This window comes from Sceloporus occidentalis, unplaced genomic scaffold (genome assembly GCF_023333645.1).
Source record: "Sceloporus occidentalis isolate IW3139 unplaced genomic scaffold, rSceOcc1.0.p SCAF_5, whole genome shotgun sequence".
NCBI classification, from domain to species: domain Eukaryota; kingdom Metazoa; phylum Chordata; class Lepidosauria; order Squamata; family Phrynosomatidae; genus Sceloporus; species Sceloporus occidentalis.
The window spans coordinates 185,246,171-185,261,882 of record NW_028316985.1 but is presented as its reverse complement, the minus strand read 5'-3'; the positions used below and the strand labels follow the sequence as shown (position 1 = coordinate 185,261,882).

General features: G+C 44.2%; 1 protein-coding gene across 6 annotated transcripts in view; it reads left to right on the top strand.

The window, feature by feature from the left end:
- The first annotated feature begins 4,861 nt into the window (after nucleotides 1-4,861).
- ALMS1 (ALMS1 centrosome and basal body associated protein) overlaps nucleotides 4,862-15,712 on the top strand; it is a 90,489-nt gene continuing 79,638 nt past the window's right edge. For all 6 annotated transcript variants that reach the window (XM_089526404.1, XM_089526402.1, XM_089526403.1 and 3 more), the window contains exon 1: nucleotides 4,862-4,983. In XM_089526404.1, the coding sequence (XP_089382530.1) occupies nucleotides 4,948-4,983 (36 nt within the window). In that variant the 5' untranslated portion in view covers nucleotides 4,862-4,947. The remainder of the gene's footprint in view (nucleotides 4,984-15,712) is intronic.

Genomic DNA, 15,712 nt, shown 5'->3' with positions numbered 1-15,712 from the left:
CAACCACATCTGGAAGGCTACACATTCTTCCTTTGTGCTATGTAAAGTAATTTAAATTGAATGGTGTGTGTGTGTGTCATGCATGTTTTGTTCGCAGAGAGATGTATTATTTATTATACTTGCTTGTAATTACAGGAGTATGTTATGCAAACCGCAGTTTATAAAGATTCCATTTCTATCAGTGTCCTCTTGCTTTTGGACTAACATTTATTTGTTTGCTCATTAAAACACACCTCATCTTTTATCCTGTCCTCCTTGCGCAAGTGCAAACATGCTACTTCGAAATCAAGAAGCCAATGGGTACGTACTCATGTGATGATTGCATTCGCATTCGCACTGCTTTCTCTTTTGGATGGATGCTATGTTTGTCTGTGCATGTGATGAGCTACTATGAAATTTCTTGCATTTTAGGATTGCCCCCTCCTTTCTTCTTCTTTCCGGACAGTGATACATTCCTCCAAGTGAAAAAGTCCCTAGAGAGAACATAGTAATCAAAACCGCAAATAATCAAATCTGCACAAATCAAAGCCGCAAATATGGACCCAACTGTACATTCAAAATAGACCTCATTGATGAATTTGGTTTCCTGGCCTCTGTGCAACCTTTGAACACAAATGTCTTCCAGAGGCTCCAGATCCAAGAAAGAACATGTCAAGCCTTCTTATTTCCCGACATCATACTGGGCTATTTTCTTTTTTCCCTCCTTTCAATAGCAAATTTCTTTTTTTCACAAAAGAGTTCCAGCATTGCTTAGAGCACACAAAAGTATTTCCCTGGAAACATGAAAGTGGAGCACAATGGAGCAAACAAAGGTGTTGGAGGAAGGGAAGAGTTGACAAAGGCATATGCAAAGTGAGGGCGCCTTGTTGTGCCTCTTCCAGGTGATGATGATCAGGGAGGATCTGGAACACAAATTACATCAGCAAGCATTCATCCGAATTAAACTCATCGCTTGTTATTTCTCTTCACTTCCATGCAGTCATGCTACACAATGAGTAATGCATTATTATTTGTTTAAAAAATAAAACGAAACGAACAAAAGCAGCAAAGACCTATCATTTGTCTGCAATGGCAACCAGTGGCAGTGGCTGCAGCCACACTGCAGAAATAATCCGGCTTGACACTACTTTAACTGCCCTGGCTCCATGCTATGGAATTCCAGAGCGGAGCCACAACCAACCACAATTCCCAGAATTCCACAGCATGGAGCCAGGGCAGTTAAAGTGGTGTCAAACTGGATTGCTTCTGCAGCACAGGCACAACCTCAGAGTCACATGTCAGGAAAGTGGTGAATCTTTTTTGGGTTTTGGCCGCTACTCCTTGTGTAGAGACATTTCCCTGTGACCCTGGCTTGCGCATGGGTTTTCTCAGTTTGGAACAGATTGCCTCTGAATGCAAACCCAATAATCTGAAACTAACAAGAGGAAAATAACGAGAGATAGGCATATAGTCTTGCACAGAGCCAGTGAAATGTAGTGGTTGAGAACTGGACTATATTTATTTTATTGATTTTATTTATTTCATTTCCATGCCACCTTTCTCCCAGGAAAGGACCCAAGGCAGCTTACAATATATATATATATATATATATATATATATATATATATATATATGCTTCAAAGTAAAAAATTAAAAACAATTATAATCATCTATTTAAAACAGATTAACATGGGAAACACTCCTCCTTGCCCAGGGTCACACAGTATGTGTGTATATATATATATATACACACACACACACACACACACACACACACACCCAACTCCTTTCCAGGCAAGCATTCTCTGAAGATGCCAGCGAAACGTCAGGAAGAAACTCTTCTAGAACATGGCCACAGAGCCCGAAAAACCCACAAAAACCTATGGATGCCAGCCATGAAAGCCTTTGGCTTCACACAGTGGATGAACTTGGGTGCTTTCATTGTGTATTCCTGCATGACAGAATAGGATTGGACTGGATGACACTTGTGATCTCATCCAACTCTGTGATCCTATGATAGCCCTGTTTAAATATTTGAAGGGATGTCATACTGAGGATGGAGGCTGGAGCAAGCTTATTTTCTGCTACTCCAGAGAACAGGATCCTGAGCAATGGATTCAAGCTATAGGAAAAGAGATTCCACCTCAACATTAGCAAGAGCTGTTTGACATTGGAAATACTGTTTGACATTGGAAGACTCTGCCTTGGAGTGTGGCGGAGCCTCCTTCTTTGGAGGTTATTAAACAGAATCAGGATGGCTATCGATCTGTTGGGAGTGGTTTGATTGTGTATTCCTGCATGGCAAAATGGGGTTGGTTTGGGTGGACTCTTGGGATCTCTCTCTTCCAACTCTATGATACTATGACACCGACGGGATTCCAGCCGTGGTTTTGCACCCTATTCTCTGAGACCCAGTTTCTTGTTGCCTGCCTTTCCTATATCAGATCAATCCCCCCCCCCTTTCATTAAGCACACATTTCTCTTTATTTATACACCCAGCACACACCACGGAGCACAACCTGTTCCAGTCTAAGTGGCAGGCTATTCACAGCTGATTTTTATAATGACAGAGTGGTGTGTATGTGTATAAGACCAATTTGCAACCAGGAAACATTGGGACAGGGTAAGGTAGGGAGAGAAACTTTCTCAGCAGGAAAACCCTTAAGTGGCTGTGTGTCTTTTTCTCATCAAGCCTATTTGATTCAAACCCAGAAGCTCTCTGCTGAGTGCATCATCCAATGCTCAATTCTGAAGTGCACAGGTTTTGTTTTTTTGTTTTTTTAATTTCCCTTTTCTGGAGCATTAGCGACGTCGTCATGTGGGAAGATTTAAAATAGGCTGTTGCCAACATCATGCCGGGAGCAACCAAACGCTTGCATAACAGGCAAGGGGAGGTATTGCATCTCGGTGCAAAGTCTCTCTGAAAAGTGTACTACAGCATGCCAGGAGGACTTCAAGTTTTTGTTGCTACTGTCTCCCAAAGCAAAGAGAAAAGAAAGTATTACAGTCCCAAATCAGACACAAAGTGGATGGCATGAGCAGAGATCATAGAATCATAGAGAGTTGGAAGAGACCCCAAGGGCCCTGATCCAGTCCAACCCCATTCTGCCATGCAGGAACTCTCAATCAAAGCATCCCCATTGACAGATGGCCATCCAGCCTCTGTTTAAAGACCTCCAAGGAGGGAGACTCCTCCACACCACGAGGGAGTTTGTTCCACTGTCAAACAGCACTTACAGTCAGGACGTTCTTCCTAATGTTGAGGCGGAATCTCTTTTCCTGGAGCTTGCATCCATTGCTCCATTGGGTCCTGTTCTCTGGAGCAGCAGAAAACAAGCTTGCTCCCTCCTCAATATGACATCCCTTCAAATATTTAAACAGGGCTATCATATCACCTCTTAACCTTCTCTTCTCCAGGCTAAACATTCCCAGCTCCCTAAGTCATTCTTCATAGGACATGGTTTCCAGACCTTTCACCATCTTAGTTGCTGTCCTTTGGACATGCTCCAGTTTCTCAATGTCCTTTCTGAATTGTGGCGCCCAGAACTGGACACAATATTCCAGGTGGGGCCTGACCAAAGCAGAATAGAGTGGCACTATGACTTCTCTTGATCTAGACACTATACTTTTATTGATGCAGCCAAGAATCGCATTGACCTTGTTAGCTGCCGCATCGCACTGTTGACTCATGTTCAACTTGTGGCCCACTTGGACTCCCAGATCCCTTTCACACATAGTTTCATTCAGCCAGGTGTCCCTCATGATCCTATATCTGTGCATTTCATTTTTCTGCCATAAGTGCAGTACCTTACATTTCTCTGTGTTGCAATTTCATTCCCTTCTCCTTTTGTGTCTTGTCTTTTTTAGATTGTAAGCCTGAGGGCAGCAGGGAAATGTCTAATTAACAAATTGTAAGCCGCTCTGATAGCCTTTTGGTTGAAGAGTGGGACATAAATAATAATAATAATAATAATAATAATAATAATAAATCAATTAAGGTCATTATGAAGTTTGATTCTGTCCTCAGGGGTATTAACTCCTCCTCCTAATTTAGTGTCATCTGCAGATTTGATAAGGATGCTCCCTATTCCTTCATCCAAGTCTTATGTTGCAGAATGTTGACATGGTTTTGCTTGCAGTGCTATGGCCCTATCGTTGCCACAGTTCCTTGTGTCCCTTAAACTTCAAATCCCAGAAACCTATAGTGTGTTCTCATGGCAGTTTAATGTCGAAACCAGACCCCAATAACTGTAGTATGATTAAACCATAAAACAGTGCTTCTCAGCTTTTGGGCCTCCACATATTTTGGACTTCAATTCCCAGAAGTCCCAGTCAGTACGCTCGTTGTTCAGGAATTCTGGGAGTTGAAGTCTCAGGAAAATCCCAAGTGAGTCCAACGTTGAGGCCTTCAGGTTGCGTTTTTCTTTTTTATGGACTTCAACTCCCATAAGCCTCAGCCAGCTTGTCCAACGGTGAAGAACTCTGGGAAGTGGAGTCCAAAAAAAAATCCTGAGGTATTCAATAATTGGCCTCTTTCATCCGGGTCTCCCTCAAATCCCCGCCCCTTGAAAAAGCTGATTGGCCTAATGACAGCGCGGGCAGGGAGAAGAGTTTGGAGTCGATTGGCTCGTCGTATTCTCCTCTCCCCGCCTCTCTGAGACCCCGCCCCTTGATGCCTTAGAATGACTCCCAACGGCCGCTGGCTCGCGCCCGCGTTCCCGCCAATAGGAGGCGGGCAGGTCGAGCATGCGCTTAAGGCCACGCCCCTTCTTGCTCCTAGTCAGAGCGAGTCCTTAACAACGGAGGGAGCGCGGCGCGCATGCGCGTGTCCTTTCCCTTCTTCTTGGTGTCTGAGTGGAAGGAAGAAAAAGGGGGGAAAGGGGAGCCTGGTTTTGGGGGGACGTGATTTTGGGGGGTTCCCCCATTATTATACCCCTCCTCTTCCTCCTCCCCAGACTCCCCAAAGCCATGGAAGGACCCCAGAGAGAGGGCAGCCCAGCTCTTGTGAGTAAAAGGGCCAAGCAGAGCCAAAAAGGGGGTGGGTTTTTTGGGGGGGGGTCAGGAAGCATTTTAGGGGCGCCTGAGACTCCGAGGTGCATCTTGAAGAGGCTTAATTGCCTTCTATGTCCTCCTGTTCCAAAGGGAGGCGGGTGGCGCAAGGTATGGATTGTCCCAACATATTCCAGCCATGGAAGCAGAAAGAAAGGCGGGCTACAAGAATCACATGCCTTTGTTTGTTTGTTTGTTTGTTTATGGGCACAAGGACTGCCCCCCCATAAAAGTATATTATTATTATTATTATTATTAAGAGCTTAATTTTAAGGGTTATATTTGCATCTGCTGATTGATATCCTGCACACTGTATTTTAAAGCTATTTCTCGGCTTTAAAATGGTCTTCTTCCCTGGAAAAACTTTTCTTTCGAACAGCTTGGGGCTTTATTACTGTGTTTCTGTGTTGTGTGAAAAGTAACAACTGTAGTATGTCACAAACTTCACAGTCCATAAGCCCTAGTATCTCAGAGTCGGTTTAAGACACGTTTATCACTCCCTAGCATTTGCGCTCCTCAGCAGTTCCTGTTGTTGTTGTTGTTGTTGCTGTTGTTGTTGTTGTTGTTGTTGTTGTGTGGTTTCAAGTGGTTTCAAATGTATGCTCCTCTTTTTTGCATGCTTCTGTACATCATTATTCTTTGAGAACTTGGTGGTGCTGAACACTGCCCTGTTTTTCCTATGAGCATACATTCCCCTTTCCTTCTTGGGAAGAAAGAAGCATTGCACACTTTGAGAAACCCAGCTTCATTGAGACTGAGAAGTGTCTTTTCTGGGTGAGGTTTCCCAGATTCACAGCTTTCCCTGACCACATCTGTGGCAAGTGAGCTGCTATTTCTGTCTCCTTGACTGTGACTCCATAGAATTCACTTAAGGTTCAGCCTAGGAATTGGCCTTCAAACGGTGGCTTAAATGGCTTCTTGCTCATCCCTTCTTAGAGCAATTGCAATGTCAGTTTTTTGCTTTAGCAAAAAGGAAGACTGCCTTAAAGGTGAGAGCCAGCATGGCGTCATGGTTTGAGTATTGGACTGTGAATTCCTTCTCGGCCACGAAGCCCATTGGGTGACTTTAGGCAAGTCACACTCTCTCAGCCTCAGGGAAAGGCAGTGGCAAACCTCCTCTGAACACATCTTGCCAAGAAAACCCTGTGACAGGTTTCCCTTAGGTCATCATAAGCAAGAAATGACTTGAAGGCACACAACACACACACACACACACACACACTCTACAGGTGGATTGATTCCTGTTCATGGGGTTTTCCTGGCAAGTTTTGTCAGAGGAGATTTGCCATTGCCTTCTCTGGAGGTTCTCTGGTGCTTAAATGCATGTACTGTAGTCGCTCACTTGCAAACCAGTTCACTCCCAGCCAGGGGCTCTGGGTCGACTCAGCTTTGCATCCTTCCATAAGTCACCAAAATTGTCCCCAGCATGTTAGGGGCCATTGGCTTACGCATTGTAAACCGCTTAGGGAGTGCTTAGGTGCACTGATAAGCAGTATAGAAATGCACTTGCTATTGCTATTCCCCTGAGGTTGAGAGAATGTGACTTGACTCAGGTCACTCAGTGGGTTTCATGGCCCAGCTGGGAACTGAACTCTGGCCTCCAGAGTCATAGTCAGAGTTCAGCACTCAAACCAGTAAAGAATATTCGGAAGTGGTTTTGCCAGTTCCTTCTTCTTGAAATAGAGCCTGCAGCGCCTGGTGTTTATTGGCGGTCTCTCATCCAAATACCAAAGTGACCCTGCTTAGCTTCCAAGGTCAGAGGGGCTCTGGTGCCTTTAGGGCAGGGGTAGGCAACCTTTTTGAGCCGGGGGCCGGGTTGCTGTCCCTCAGACAACTGGGGGGCCAAAGCCAAAAAATAAATAATTAAATAACTTTTAAAAATTAAATACATAAATAAACCAGGACAAATGTAGGACAAAATTTTCAAATGGAAGACACTTTTTTTTTAAAAAAAAGGAGGACACTTGAAAAAATTTGCTGATTTTTAAAAAAATGTTAATATAAATGCATGTTTCTGAGGCTTCTATAGATAATTGCCCCCCAAAGGCCCCGGCGGCAATCGGCGGCAGGACTGGGCTGGGGCCGGTCCCAAGGCCTCGCCGGGCCGCATCCGGCCCGCGGGCCGCAGGTTGCCTACCCCTGCTTTAGGGTATGTAGGCCCTCTTCAGTTAGCACCATTGATCCCTTGTGGGATAAGCTGTTAGGAAGGGAACATTCCTGATTATATAAGCAGAGAAGTAATAATAATAATTTGTTTCATTTATATACCGCTATTCCAAAGATCATAGCGGTGAACAGCAAGTAAGCTAATTAGCAAGTAAGCTAATTAGAAGTAAGAGGATATAAGATTGCAAGCAAGTTGGTACATACTGTGTTTCAGTGTTTTTGGGGGAGTTTGTTATTATTTAATACTGGTACTTTTATATTGGCACATTACAGACTGCCCCTTTGGGCCGGCCTGTAGGCGCTCCTTTCCCCGCCGGATCGGGGCCTCAGCTGCCAGAGTGGCAGCCTCCAAGGCCCCGATCCACCACTTTCCAGGCCGTGGGGAAGTGGCAAAAGGCTGTTTCCCCGTGGCCTGGAAATGGGTGTCCTTGGGGCTTCATGCCCCAAGGACACCTGGTGGCGGCAGGGAGGAGAAGAAAGGGGCCACTCGACCCCTTTCTCCCTTGCATTGCTGGCGCAGCCGTCTAAAGGTGCGCCAGCAACGCCATGGAAAGGGCGCTCTATGCACCCTCTGCGGCGCAAAGATGTCACATCTGTGCCGCCTTGTTTGGAGGCGGCGCATTCGTGACATCGTAATGGTGGCCCTCGTGTGGAATGGGTGCCGCCATTTTGTATGGACTCGATCCGTACTAGGGTTAGGGGCGTCCAGAAGGGACACCCCTTTCTAACCCTAGTACGGACCCAGTCCATACTATTACACTTGTGCGGAACGGGCCATTGACCTTTACTAAAAGTTAAGCACACATGTTTTTGCTTTTGTTGAGCCCCTGCCTTGTTTCCTGTTTTTACAGCTTTGGTAAAAGCTCCTCAAGGGAACTTGGGAAGAGAAATGAACATGCTTCTTTTTAAATAAATGACTAAATGCATGCCACATTGCTGTGAATTCATGATATGCACATAGCCCTGTGCATTTTCTAAAAGAATAAAGGTGCATATTTTCCCTCCTTGTGTTAAAAGACAACAGAGAAATCCTAAGCAGTAATTGTGCAGATTGATTTACAACTTTGCTTTCTCCAGGCCTGTTAAAATGCTATTTTCTAGGTATAAATAGCATTGATATAGGTTTGCTGCGATGTTGTGCCACATGGTTGGCATCTTCTAAATTAATCTTTTAGTCTATAAAAGCACTCCAGAATGTGGCAGTGATGGTGACAGTTTTATTACCTCTTTGTCATTATGGTGGAGGCCTGTGACTTTAAATTAGAGAGGATTGCTTCCCCTGTGGGTTAAGAAGCTCCACTGAGCCATAGTGGCCCAATGTTAGGGATATTTGCACACTCCTCTCCTTTAAACACCACAAAAGGCGTATTTACTGAAATGAAATAATACTGTGTAGAGAGGGTCCTACACATTTGCTGGGGTTACAGGTGCAGGACCCCAGTGAAAGTGGGAAAACTACAACTCTTTTCTTTTCTTTTTCCCCCTGAGAGATATCTAGGAATCTCTAGGTCCACCAGCATAACTCTATGGTCAAGATCTGGCAGATGTTAACCATAGAATGTGCTGATCTACAGATGCCCAGAGGAGTGTTTTCTCTGGGAATCTCTAGGTCAGTGGTTCTCACCCTGTGGGTCGTGACTCCTTTTGGGGATCAAATGACCCTTTGATAGGGGTCCCTTAAGACCCAGGGTTGGTGCCATAATCTATAATACTCTAGTGCAGCGGTTCTCAGCCTGTGGATCGCGACCCCTTTGTGGGTTGTGGCATTAGAAAGGTTGAGAGCCACTGCTCTGGGTCCTCCAGCGTGACTCTATGGTAAACCTCTGGCAGAGTTGCGCAGGAGGACCTAGTGATTCCTAGAGAGAACATACTGATCAAATCTGGAAAAGTCAGAGCCACAAATATGGAAGGCCAACAGTATATCGCCTCAGTCCTTATCTTCTGCTTGTGTGCAGTTAAGTAATTTCCTATTACATTCAGGAGCGACTGTTGACAAATGTCAGATTCATTTTTCCCAAGAATTTCTGATGCTGGAAAATACTTGTTGAAAGTTAGGACACAATTTTTTTTACTTCCCGACTTTTCTTGTGCTCAGAAGTATTGTTCCTACTGTCACTCTGGGTTAAATGCATTTGAATCAAGGACTCCTAGAGCCAATGGGATTTTAGTTAGACATGTTTATGTTTGGGGTGTAAATCCGAGTCTTCAGCTGTTTTATGTTCACAGCTGCTCTTGATTTGTTTTATGCATAACATCTAATTATTGGGAACTAAGAGGGGCTTGATATCTACTTCCAGTTATCCGGCAAGGAAGATCCGTTCAGAACCTAATCAGCCGGAGGACTAGTAATGTAATTTGCAAATTGAAATATTGAACATTCAGGCTTCTTATGCCTGAGTGAGTTGCTTTCTGCCTGTGAGCGAAACCAAGACTCTTTCAATTTAATCTCCTGCATGCTCCTTGTGATTTATTCCATTGAGATCCTAGTTTGATTTTGATGTATCTCAACTCCATCTCTGGAGTGGCTGTCACAGGTTTTGCACATTGTGAAATTGACTGGAAGGGAACTGGGGTTTGCTGGGGTTGGGGTGCACTCTGCATTGAACTAAACTGTATGGCAGAAAAGGGGGCTGTGTTCTTGTCTCTGCTTGTCAGTAACTATATCCTGCTGAGCAGGATGAAGAAAATGGAAGGTGAAGTGTATGTGAGACAGCGTTTGGGGTCGCATGCCACGATAAGCCAAGTGTATGTAGTGGTTTGAGTGCTGGATTACGACTCTGGAGACCAGCATTCGATTCCCAGTTTGGCCATGAAACCCACTGGATGACTTTGAGCAAGTCACACTCTCTCAGCTTCTGGAATGCAGTGCAAACCTCCCTTGAACAAATCTTGCCATGAAAACCCCATGATAGGTTTGCTTTAGGGCAGGAACGTAGCCAGGATTTTAGGAAGGAGGGGGGTCCAGACTAAGTGCCACCATTATAATGGGGCTTGGGTGCGGCGGCGCAGCAGCATGTACCATTAATTTTTCTAATGGAAGGGGAGTCCGGACCCCAAGGACCCCCCCCCCCCTTGGCTACGTCCCTCTTTAGGGTTGCCATAAGTTGGAAATGACTCAAAGGCACCTAACAACCATCACTGAGTGTATCTTGCTTGGTCTGTTGTTTAGATGGAGTACTGTGGTGTACCCATTTACTTCTCTGTGAGGCCGGAGTGACTAAACAGACCATTGAACTTTTGTCTGTGGTTTGCATGCCATATTGTGATATTTAAACCTAGCACTCTTTGTTTTAGGGAGGGAGAGACAAGACAAGAGTGCTGGGTATTGTAAAATACAAAGCTAAGAGTGACTGGAAAGTGTTGGACAAGACACTGCACTGTTCACGATGAGCTAGAAATCTAGTTTGTCATGGCATTGGTGCATGCCCAGTGTGCATGAACAAGCAGTTATGTGAAGATCTAAACTAAGTGCACATGTGTACAGTGTTGTTGTTGTGTGCCTTCAGGTTTTTTCTGACTTGCGGTGACCCTAAAGTAAGCCTCCCACTGGGTTTTCGTGGCAAGATTGGTTCATGGAAGTATGTTATTGTCTTCCTCTGAGGCCAAAAGAGTGGGACTTGCCAGGGTCGCCCAGTGGTTTTCCATGGCCAATCGGGAGTTCAAGTCCAGCACCGAAACACTATACCATGCTGGCTCTTGTATATACCTACTGTATATACTCATGTATAAGTCTAGAAATTTTAGTCAAAAAATTGCCCCCAAAACTCAGGTCGACTTATCCACTGGTCACTGTAAATACTATACTTTAACTCTTGTTAAAAAGGGAACCATCCCCTGGTGAAAGGCAAGGGTGCAATCTGTCCTAGAAGCACTGACCTCCCTCTGTTCTCTCTTCCATCCAGTATTTAGTGTGAGCCAAAACCGTTATGCCAGAATTTTGTGGGTTCTTTGGCATTGCTTTGCTTCATCATTTAGATCCTTAGTTGCATGTCCTTAAATTTCACTGTCGACTTGTCCAGGGGTCATATCAAAATCCATAATTTTGGCCCCAAAACCTGCCCTCGACTTATACATGAGGTTGACTTATAGTCGAGTATATACAGTAATATACTTCTGATATTTATAAACTACATAGCGTTGGAAGAGACCCAAGGGCCATCTAGTTCAACCCCCTTCTGCTGTGCAGGAACACAAAGCATCCCTGACAGATGGCCATCCAGCCTCTGTTCAAAGACCTCCAAAGGAGGAGACTGTACTACACTCTTAGGGAGTGTGTACCACTCTTAAACAACTCTTACTGTCAGGAAGTTCCTCCAAAAGTTGAGGTGGAATCTCTTTTCCTGGAGCTTGCATCCATTGTTCCGGTTCCTATTGTCTAGAGCAGCAGAAAATAAGTTTGCTCCATCTGCAGTGTGACACCCCTTCTCATAGGGCTTTATAGACTCCAAACTGTTCATCATTTTGGTGGACACATTCCAGCTTCTCACTATCCTTTTTGAATTGTGGTTCCCAAAACTAGACCCAGTATTCCAGGTGAGGCTTCACCAAAACAGAATATTACTTCCCTTGATCTAGACACTATACTTCCATTGATGCAGCCTAGAATCGCACTGGCCTTTTTAGCTGCCGCATCACAATGTTGACTCATGTTCAACTTGTGGTCTACTAGGACTGCTAGATCCCTTTCACACGTAGTTTCATTCAGCCAGGTGTCCCCCATCCTATATCTATGCATTTCATTTTTTCTGCCCAAGTGCAGTACCTTAAATTTCTCCCTGTTGAAGTTCATTTTGTTAGTTTTGGCCCAACTTTCTAGTCTATTCAGGTCATTCCTCTCCTCTGGGATATTAGCTACTCCTCCTAATTTGGTGTCATCTGCAAATCTGATAAGCATCACCTCTATTCTTTCATCCAAGTCACTGATAAAGATGTTGAATAGCACTGGGCCCAAGACAGAAACCTGTGGCACCCCACTGGTCACTTCTCTCCAGGACAAAGAAGAGGAGTCATTGCTGAGCTTGCCCCAAGTTTTCCCAGCCTTAGACCAACCACTTCTTATTAAGAACAGGCTGCACAACAGGGATACAAAGGACAAGGCTCTGAAATTTAGCCAGATGTTAATTTTTGCCATAGATAATTTTGCATCTACCCGCCCCCATTGAACTGGATGCTTAGTTCATCATTTTTTTTTCTAGCTAGGTCCCTAGAGAAGTTCTGATCTGTGGTTAACCATACCCCTCCATTAAATATAGCTTGGCAAGATTTACTAGGTAGGCTGGATATACTGTGTGTATGATCTGACCTTCCAGTTTGAGTCATACTCATATGAGGAGGAAGGCTATAACCCATGCCAGTTATACAGTGCTCCAGGGACTGTCTCAAATCATCTCAAATCTGCTAAGTAGACATAATATGACAGCCTTGCCAGGACCTTTGCTGTTAAGTAGGATACAGAATGAGAAGCTATGAACTAGGAAGACAGGAGGTGTTGGGGATGTTTGGATTCAAAATATGTACTGTAGGCCTTGTCCTTAATGTCGAAAAGGCCTATGCCAAAAATAATTTCAGTTATGGTCAGGTATTGATTATTCTTATGGCCTGCCCCCAAATTAGAACTACCATTGTGCCATACTATTTAGGGTGCATTTTACAAGTATATAAGACCCATAAGGAGAGATTAAAGCTTGCTTTCTGACTGGAAAACTTGCCATATCTACTTGCTGACTGGTAAGAAGGAAAAGAGAGCTTCAGGGGAAGTGTGTTTTGCTTTGTTATGTTTTGTCCCTCTGCTTTCATTTACTTAAACTTATATGTTCATTGAGATGCTTTATATTCTATTTATATACAGTATGTCCCTTCAAATGGCCTGTCAGTTTATGGAGATTCTATGAATAGGCAAGGAATACTCTGAAGTGGTTTTGCTAGTTCCTTCCTCTGAAACATAGCCTACAACACCTGGTATTCGTTGGTGGTCTCCCATCCAAGTACTAACCAGTGCTGGCCCTGCTTACCTTCCAAGATCAGATGGACTCCGGTGCATTTAGGCCCTCTGCTTTGTATTAGCAGTTATGTATCAGTAAATAAGTGTTATGTTAGTTGTCATTGTTAACTATCCTCAAGTCAACCCTGACTTTTAACCCTGTGTATAAGGCATCTAAGTTCCATTATATACAGTGGTATAGTTAAATGGTGACCCTTTGCAAAATGGCAAAATCATAGTTTGATTTTTAGAATTTTTTTTGGGGGGGGGTGGTTGGAATACTTTCAATCCATGGATGATTGTATTTAAGAATGCAGAATCTGTGAATATGGAGGGCTGTCTGTACAAAATACAGTACATACATATATACATACAGTTGTCACTTCCGATTCAAAAGGGATCTGTTCTGGACCCTCCCCACTGCGAATCGGAAAAACCACCAATATTGGAGCCCCATTGTTTTTAATGGCCCCACACTTCCATGTGCACCTGCCATTTTGTACCTCCTGGCTTCCTGTCCAGCGAAATTCAAAACTGCGAACAGGAAGTCAGCAGATCCGAAGGGACGATTGTATAGACATATGTTTTTCAATATGTATTCATGTTAAATTGTAAGCCACTTTTGAGTCCCAGTTTTGGAGGAAAAGATGGGATAAGTCACCGTCCAGCTTAGAACATCCAAAAGACAGAATGCACGTGTTGAGAGGTTCCTGGACAATGGCACTGTATACTCTTCTGTCACCATTACAGGACCTAATGATGTCAGTCACAACATGGGGAGCTTTTTTACTCCTTCATCTCCCAATATAGCATCCTTCGGAGCGTGGTGGGGCCTCCTTCCTTGGAGCTCTTTAAACAGAGGCTGGATGGCCGTCTGTCGGCTATGCTTTGCTTGAGAGTTCCTGCATGGCAGAATGGGGTTGGACTGGATGGCCTTTGTGGTCTATTCCAACTCTGTAATTCTATGATTCTGTTATTTGTTGTCTTCAATCAGCAATATGATCCATAGAATCATGGAATCATAGAGTTGGAAAAGACTTCAAGGGCCAACAAAGCCAATGCCCTGCCATGCAGGAATTTACAATCAAAGCACCCCAGACAGATGGCCACCCAGCCTGTGTTTCAAGACCTCCAAAGAAGGAGATGCCACTACACTCTAACACAGCATCTTCCAATGTTGAACAGCTCTTACCATGAGTAAGTTCCTCCTAATGTTGAGGGGAAATCCCTTTTCCTGTAGTTTGAATCCATTGCTCCGTGTCCTATTCTCTGGAGCAGCAGAAAACAAGCTTGCTCCATCTTCAATATGACATCCTTTCAAATATTTAAACATGACTACTGTATCACCTGTTAACCTTCTCTTCTCCAGGTTAAACATACCCAGTTCTCTAAGTTGTTCCTCATAGGGCATGGCTCTGTATTCTACGTGGGGCCAAAAGGCCCATCTTTATGCAAAGGGGAAAATCCATAGGCAGTATTCAAAAACCAATGGGAGAGAGCAGCACATTAGACTGTCAGGATCAGTGTTGCCAACAAGCCTTGAAGATATTCCCCGGAATGTTTTACCAAAATCCCCAGAATTCCCCAATATTTATTATTATTGTTCATTCAAAATCCCTGGAAAGAAATTTCCCCGGATTCCAGAGAATTCCCCGGAAATTGGCAACGCTGGTCAGGAAACTCTTGCAATGGAGCTTTAGGCTGCCGTTCAGAGGGAAATGAGAGAAAGAGACTGCTGAGTGAACTGTCTGCCACCAGGCTTTTGAATGAGGACAATCATTTCTTATTTCACTACTTGGGTGTTAATTGCTTTGCCCCCTTCAAATGTTTCAGGACACGGAGCATCTTCAGACATGCAGTCTGGATGTCTGCCAAGCAGAATTTAGACGAATGGCGAGGCCATTTGCACTGCAGAGCCTCTGATTCCTCTTGCTTTTAACTTGCTTCATGTTTCTCTCATCTTCTTTAGCAATGCGGAAGAAACAGGTATGTTTTGGGAAATATATCAAATCAAAGAAAATGAACCTATGCTCTGAAATTATATGGTTATCATGCAGTTCTCCAGATGATGATAGATTGCAACTGCCTTCGTTCCTGATTATTGGCAATGCTGGCTAGGGTTGTGGGAAGTTGCAGTCCAACAGCATATTGTGGGGCACATGATTCCTGTCCCCAAGCTAGACTCTTTTACAGGGAAATGGCATTTTTGTCCCAAAGATGGCAAACTGGTGTTGTGAAATTTTTATTTTCCTCCTGCCCTAGTCATAGAATCATGGAATCATAGAGTTGGAAGAGACCTCAAGGGCCATCCAGTCCAACCCTCTGCTATGCAGGAATACACAGTCAATCAATGTTGTGTTGTTCTTCATCTCATGAGAACTGAGGTTATTGCTTAGGTACTTGTAACACACAGTCTTTCTTCCTGCATTAGCCCTTGTAAGCAGCCATTGGGTAGTTAAGCCAGTGTAGTGTGATGATTTGAGCACTGGACTATGACTGTGGTGGCCAGGGTTCAAACCCTGTTCAGTCACAGAAATG